The sequence below is a fragment of the Eptatretus burgeri genome, chromosome 3 (genome assembly GCF_056783735.1).
Source record: "Eptatretus burgeri isolate ZD-2024b chromosome 3, Ebu_testis_v1, whole genome shotgun sequence".
NCBI lineage: Eukaryota > Metazoa > Chordata > Myxini > Myxiniformes > Myxinidae > Eptatretus > Eptatretus burgeri.
The window spans coordinates 137,261,543-137,269,042 of NC_140963.1; the positions used below are offsets into that span (position 1 = coordinate 137,261,543).

The 7,500-nt window shown below is 42.6% G+C and overlaps 1 protein-coding gene across 3 annotated transcripts in view; it reads right to left on the bottom strand.

Moving 5' to 3' along the window:
* RNF213 (ring finger protein 213) overlaps positions 1–7,500 on the bottom strand; it is a 645,256-nt gene that overhangs the window by 453,627 nt on the left and 184,129 nt on the right. For all 3 annotated transcript variants that reach the window (XR_015056656.1, XM_085875806.1, XM_085875807.1), the window contains 2 exons: positions 5,753–5,963; positions 733–879 (listed from right to left, as the gene is read on the bottom strand). Coding sequence is in view for 2 of the 3 variants with exons in the window: in XM_085875806.1 (XP_085731932.1) it covers positions 733–879; positions 5,753–5,963 (358 nt within the window). In the remaining variant the exon portion in view is untranslated. The remainder of the gene's footprint in view (positions 1–732; positions 880–5,752; positions 5,964–7,500) is intronic.

Consider the following 7,500-nt stretch of genomic DNA (forward strand, 5'->3'; position numbering starts at 1 on the left):
GGATATAACTTTATTTTCAGAAAACTCCCAATATTTATTTACCTTCCAATTTTTTTTTTATTCTTTCAAAAATGAGATGTGTTTTCTAAAAGGTGTAAAAAATTTTTTTTTTTAAAGATTCCCATATTTTTGATACAGAATGATATTTTTTTTTTCAAATTTGAAATTACGAGGCAGTTTTATGACCAAACCTTTGCCCTATTATTAATGCATAAATAAATATGAAACTCAGTTGAGCAAATTGTCTGATAAAGTATTTTAAACAACCAAGAGTACCTTACCTACCGATCTCACTCCATTTGTATGTTGACTGGCACAATAGCTCAGAGGTTGCACTTTTGCCTTTGAACTATCTCATCTGTGTTTGATTCTTAGCCTGATTCTAAACTGTTACAATAGTGTATCATAGCCATCAATGAGTGTGCTGTTCCTCAGATGGAAATTAAGTGGGGTATTAGCATTCGTTGGTGGACTTTAAAATAGAGACCCTAAGGTCTCTTTTGATGAATAGTAGCAGAGTTATCATCAGCACACTGAAACAAATGGCAATTCCTTGCCTAATTTGCAGTAGTGACTGCATTATCGGTAATGTCACACCCACAGGAGTGATGCAACAGGACAGGTATTGTGTGCACTCAAATGGATCAAATTTTTATGACAGAACATTCAAGATCCTGCCAGATGCAGTGATAGGCACACACACAAATGTGTGTGTAAACCATTAAATCTTACCTTTATCTCTGTTAAACCAATATACTTGTCATAGCCAGTCGATGGAATCAGTGGTTTGAATGTCTTCAACCACCTGTTGATTGCACTGGACATCTTGTCAAAAAGGAGTGAAAGTTGAGAGTTGTAACCTGATTGAGTTGTTTGACCCTGTAAATATGGGATGAAACATTGAGCAGAACTTTTAAATCAGAACTTTAAATGACAAATGATAAAAACGACAAGCTTAAATATGCAACATTCACAATCATTTGAAGAAGAAAAAAATCTTGAAAGAAAATCTACTTCTTCAAACTTGAAAGAACTGAAACTTCATTCTCAAGACAAAACTGGAAGAAAAGGAAATAATAATTAAAAAAAAACTTTGTTGAGTTGAAACACTTTATTCACCCTGTGTTATTATTGAACTGTTAAAAAAAATTGAGCTGTTAAAAAAATAATAATAATAAAGTGAAAATATGATTTATCATCATTGGATGATACCGTGCATGCCTCAAATCTTGTTGTACCATCCAATCCTCAAATCCTCAAGTGCCTTCTGCCCCCTTTCTTACATCTCCTGACTGTACCTCAACTCAGAACCACAGAACCTTTTCTCCTCCTCATCCGGCCCTCTCCCCAAGATCTTCTGCAATCCCCACACTCTTTCAACAACTCTCCATACCTCTCCTGAAACTTCCTCCCTCATCCTATCCTCCCCCTCCCCTCCCCTGCACCCAAAGCCTCCTTCCCTCCCTCTTCCTTAACAATGAGGACCTCAAACATCCGGGGCCTTCGCTGTAACCTGACAGATCTTTCCATACAGACTGTCACTGACAAACCAGACATAATCTGCCTAACAGAAACTTTCCTCCTTCAAGACATCTCTGACTCCCGAGTATCTCTCCCTGGTTACTCCCTCCTCCGGTATGACAGACCTGAGCCTCGTCCTGGTGGAGTAGTTGCTCTCTTCATGAAAGACTCTATTCCTCACTCTCCATTCACTGCCCTCACTCCCCCACACCCCCAGGAATCTCTGGCTACAGCTTCCCCTCCACTCCCACCTCATGTTTATATGTGTGTTGTACCACCCAACAAACAGTGATAACTCCTCACTATCCGAAAACATGAACCAACTTCGATCCTCTCATCTGAACTCTCTCTTCCTCATATGTGGTGACTTCCATTTTCATCATGCCAGTTGGATGGGTGTGGGTACCTCTCTCACCTGCCATGGAACTTCAGCAAAAGACTTCTGGGACTCATTGAAACAGATTCAATCAGTCAACTTCCTGACCCGGATCTCAACCAACGGTATTCCATCTCTTCTGGATCTGATTTTGACAAATTTCCCTGAAAATATCTGCTGTTCTTCCTCCGCTCCATCGGTCCAGCTGACCACATGCTTGTCAAAGTAGACATCTCTCTGGCTGTAATTAGAGAACCACCTCAGCACCGTCGAGTCTGGCATTTCACTCAGGCTGACTGGCAGGGTCTTCAAGCAGCCCTCAAAATTCTAGACTGGTCACCCATCACTACTTTCTCAAACATCAAATCGTCCTGGGAATTTTCAAAGAAACTTGCTCTCTCATGCACAGATTTATCCCCTCTCGTCTTCAGTTGTCCTACACTTCCTCCTGTTCTTGGATCACTGAGGCTTGTGACGAGGAAGTTGTCCTGAAACAACTTGCCTTTGCCTCATGAAAAGCAAATCCAACTGAGGGTAATCTCAGTTCCTTCCATAAACCTTGGAACAAGTGTGTGTCTACCTTCAGGAGAGCCAGGAAACAACATCTTTCTTATCTCAAGTCTGAACTCTCACACCTCTATCCCTCATCCAAATCCTGGTGGCATCTAATCAAATCTGTTTCTGGTGTATGCTACCCCTCCATCCCCTCCCTTACTCCAAATGGCCGCACTGCTGACACCGCACGTGAAAATGCTGAATGCCTAAACTCCGTGTTTGCATCTAAATCTTGTGTACGAAACCCATCGCTGTCTGTACCCACCTGACCCAGTCGCACCCAGCTGTCCCTGGACTCTGTGTCCTTTTCTTCTGACAAAGTGGAGAGCTTGCTGTCAAACCTCTACTCAGATTCTGCAACCGGTCCAGATGACATCAGCCCACGTGTCATAAAAACCTGCTCCTCTGCTCTTGCTCACCCTCTCTCTGTTCAAGGTCATCTGCCATCTGCTTGGAAATCAGCAAACATTACCCCTCTGCATAAAAAATGTGCAAAACAGATCCCTGCAACTGCAGACGAATCGGCCTTCTCACAATCATCAGCAAGGTTACTGAATCCATAATCGCTGAAACATTAAATCCCTTCTCTCCTCCAACAGCTGATTTCCGATCAACAATTTGGTTTCAGACCAGGTCACTCTACTCTGGATATGCTGCTTCTGCTCTCCTCACAATGTATGAAGGTCCTCAATGCCAGACATGAAATCAGAACCATATTCCGAGACATATCGCGTGCTTTCGACACGGTCTGGCACGCACCCTGCCCTGCTCACCAAACTCTCTTCTTATGGTATCCAAGGCCATCTAAACTCAGGACTCCGACTTCCTCTCCTGCCACAGCCAACATGTGGCCCTAAATGGAGTCCTCTCATCCCCTCTTCCTGTCCAGGCTGGAGTTCCTCAAGGCAGTATTCTGGGCCCTGTTCTTCATCTGGTTTTCATCAATGATCTCTCTGACTCTCTGGAAAATCCTCTTTTTCTCTTTGCTGATTACTCCACCCTCTGCTGTACCATCTGTCATCCCTCAGACTGGCAAGCAACAGCTTCTTCACTCTGCAGATCTGGATAAAATCACAAACAGGTCCAACACGTGGAACATGTCTTTCAATCGTGACAAATCTCACTCTCTCACCATGTCTCTCTGAAAGAACCATTTGGAAAAAACCCCGATCTACTTTCTCAACAATCCCCTTGAAGAAGTCTTTTTATTCAAGCTTCTGGGTCTCACTATCTGCCATGATCTTTCCTGGGAAAGCCACATTTCCAACCTGGCTTCCAAAGTCAGTCACCGACTGGGCATCCTCCATCGTGCAAAGTCCTTCCTCCGCCCGAGTCCTGACCACATACAAAGCTTTAGTTCACAGCCTGATGGAGTTCTCCTCTCCCCTCTGTACTGGTGCTCCTGCCTCTCACCTTTCTCAGCTTCACGCTGTGTAAATGAAGGCATTTAGGATCATTGGTATCTCCCACCATGAGGCTCAGTCTTTGGGCCTATCCCCCTCTCACCGCAGGCAGGTCAGTAGTCTTTCTGTCTTCTACCGTCCCCTCTCCAGTCTCCCCCCCCCCACCGCTCTGTCTGCGATATGTCCACCCCCATATTTCTGCAGGGCACTCAAGGTCCGCCAGCAATCCTCTTCTGGTAAAACTACCAAAATCACCAATCACTGCTCAGCTTCACTCTTTCATTCCTCTTTTTCCCCACTTTTGGAATAAATTCCCACACTCTCTTCAATCCCATTCTTCCCTCCAGGTATTCAAAACAGCTGTTCACCACCACCTCTGATCTTCCCCCAACCAAAACCACAATCTTTTCTACCCCCGTTAATCCACCCAAAACCCACCTCCTTAAAAAATTCCCTGCCTTCCTTCCTGAAAGTTCCCTGTCATGTAAGGTGCTGAAAGTCCCAGTGGTGTCCACCTCGTTTAACCCGTTTTCAAAATTTTGAAACAACAAAGGTTCTTTAAAAATTACCCCCGTGCGGGAGTGACGGTCATCTCTGCGAGAAAATATATAGCCTGAAAGTAGGGAAGTTTTTGCAAACTTTGAAGTCACATGACGCGAAAACGAAAGTGAATATCGAAAATCCGGCCTGACATAATTTAGATATTGTCCCATAGATTTATATGCCACAATAAAATTCAAGATCGCTTGAGAAATGTAGGAGGAGATAGATTTTGAAAATCGTCATTTTCGCATTTTTTGCCAACTTTGAAGTCACATGACATGAAAACGAAAGTGAATATCGAAAATCTGGCCCAAACAAAATTTAGATATTGTCCCATAGATTTATATGCTACAATCAAATTCAAGATCGCTTGAGAAATGTAGGAGATAGATTTTGAAAATCGTCATTTTCGCATTTTTTGCCAATTTTCAAGTCACGTGACACGAAAACGAAAGTGAATATCGAAAATCCGGCCAGACCAAATTTAGATATTGTCCCATAGATTCATATGCCACAATAAAATTCAAGATTGCTTGAGAAATGTAGGAGGAGATAGATTTTGAAAATCGTCATTTTCGCATTTTTTGCCAACTTTGAAGTCACGTGACACGAAAACGAAAGCGAATATTGAAAATCCGGCCCAACCAAATTTAGATATTGTCCCATAGATTCATATGCCACAATAAAATTCAAAATCGCTTGAGAAATGTAGGAGATAGATTTTGAAAATCGTCATTTTCGCATTTTTTTGCCAACTTTGAAGTCACGTGACACGAAAACGAAATTGAATATCGAAAATCCGGCCCGATCAAAATTTAGATATTGTCCCATAGATTCATATGCCACAATCAAATTCAAAATCGCTTGAGAAATGGCGGAGGAGATAGAATTTGAAAATCGTCATTTTCACAACTTCAAAGGCCTCGTAACCTTGACCTTGACCTTCGGTGACCTTGAAAGTCATACCATCATGTACGTCTCATCGACCTCTATCAGGATCACTAATGACCAGATCTCCCGCTTCAACTTCATTGTGGACGGACGGACGGATCGTCACCTCTCCTCTCAACACCAATATTATTAGGTCATGCTCGAAGAGATGACCTAAAAATGAAATAACATGGAAGTCTTAAGACCATCCAAGATTGTTTTAGTTTGGTTCTCAAGGACTAAGAAAATGACCAGTTGACCCATTTGTCTCAACCATGCATACACCATACTGTAACACATGTAATTGGCCTGTTGAGAGCAAGGAGAAAACATGTGTGCCAAATTCTATCTTAATACTTGAAATAAACCAAACAAGTTACACTGTACCATAAAATATTTCTTAATTACTTGGAAGAACACAAACCTCTGATGAAGAAAGACTTAAAGCTCGATTCAGAACTTGCGAGAGAGCCGCAATAAGAGTCAGAAATTGTTCCACAATCTTCTCGGAGTTCTTATTCTGGATTAATAGGTTCAGTGTGTTGATGCATTCTGAGAGAGCTTCAGCTGTACTTAAAAAGTTGAAATCTTGCTGCTCTTTTGTCCATTCGTTTTCATTGTTTGGTAACTCCTCTCTGTAAAAGAAAATGCAATTATTTGTAACAGTGGTGCACTCTGTTGAGTAGTTTCAGCAGTGCCAGGTCTCAGGTGACCCAATACCATCAGATGTAAACTCCCAGGACACATGAGCTTGGAGGCGGTCACTCACATGCACTGAAAGCCGCATGGTGTGGAAGTTAATTCACAAATTGGTTCCATGCGCTGCTGTTTTAGCATGCGTTCTGTTCTTTTCAATCGCAATTTAGTCACACAGAAGGGTGATTCCATGCCCACCACCCCCCCCCCACCCCAACCCCACGATTCCCATCCTGGCCATTCTCCTCCTCCATAAAGACACACATCCTCAGCAAGCTCTCTCTCCTTCGGGCGCAACTCCCTTACAAACTGCACTCAATGCCCGCTCTCCTGAAACTGCCTGTCTTCACTACTACGCCTCCTTAAATGTGACCCTGACCACATGCTTAGTCACTGATGTACCCACCTACGAGGGATATAACACACATGCATGCACCATTTCACTGTGCGCTCAAGATGCAACATGCGTGAAAGCACCATTTTCTTGTCACGCTCAAGATAGCACATGCGGTCATGCCATTTTGGCTTTGCAAACACATGGGAAATAATAAAACACAATGGGGAAAAGATGAAGGATACCAAATACAGTCGTCTAAAGGGGGAAAGACAGATATATGGTTTCGGGTGACAGGAAGCTCTCAATACACACGATACCTGCAGTTGCGAAGCAGGGTGCCACAAAACCCATTCTGCCAACATTCCTAATCAAATAACCAAATTCCAGTCTTCATTATTCCCCTGTCATTTTTGTAAAAATTACATATACCAGAACGTGCCCGTACGTGTAAAAATAAAAAAATTAAAAAAAAAAACTTTCAAACCGCGTGCCAGAAACAACAACCACACAAGCCGTACTTTCGCTCTCACGTGCCCGTACGTGAGTGGCCGTACGTGCAAACCAAAAAAAAATAAAAACTTTCAAACTGCGTGCCAGAAACAACCACACAGGCTGTTCCTTCGCTCTCACGTGCCCGTACGCGCGTGGTCGTCGTGTGTGGCCGTATGTGTAAACCAAAAAAAAACAAAAACTTTCAAGCAACCAGACTGGTAACTAAATGGCGCCCTTTCTCCATCGGCCACGCCTACGCAGCAACGTGTTCTGTCATTGGTTTGGTAAATAAATGGCCATAACTTAGGAAGCACTTGTCCGATTAATGTCAAACCTTGAAAAGGCACATACTCAGGTCCCCAGCAATATAGCTGGCAAGTTTCAATTAGATCGGACCAGTGGTTGTCGAGAAACAGCGGTCACAGACACAGACATTGCTGGAAATATTATATATATATATATATATATATATATATATATATATATATATATATATATATATATATATTGTTGTGGTTGACGAAATTCACAAACCACCATTCAGGTCCCTTAGGTGAGATATCTCTGTAAGTATATGTGTAGTTAGGCCCAAACCCGTTGTCTAGAGGGAATAAATGTCATTCATGCGGGCTGCGACTCTTCAGGAT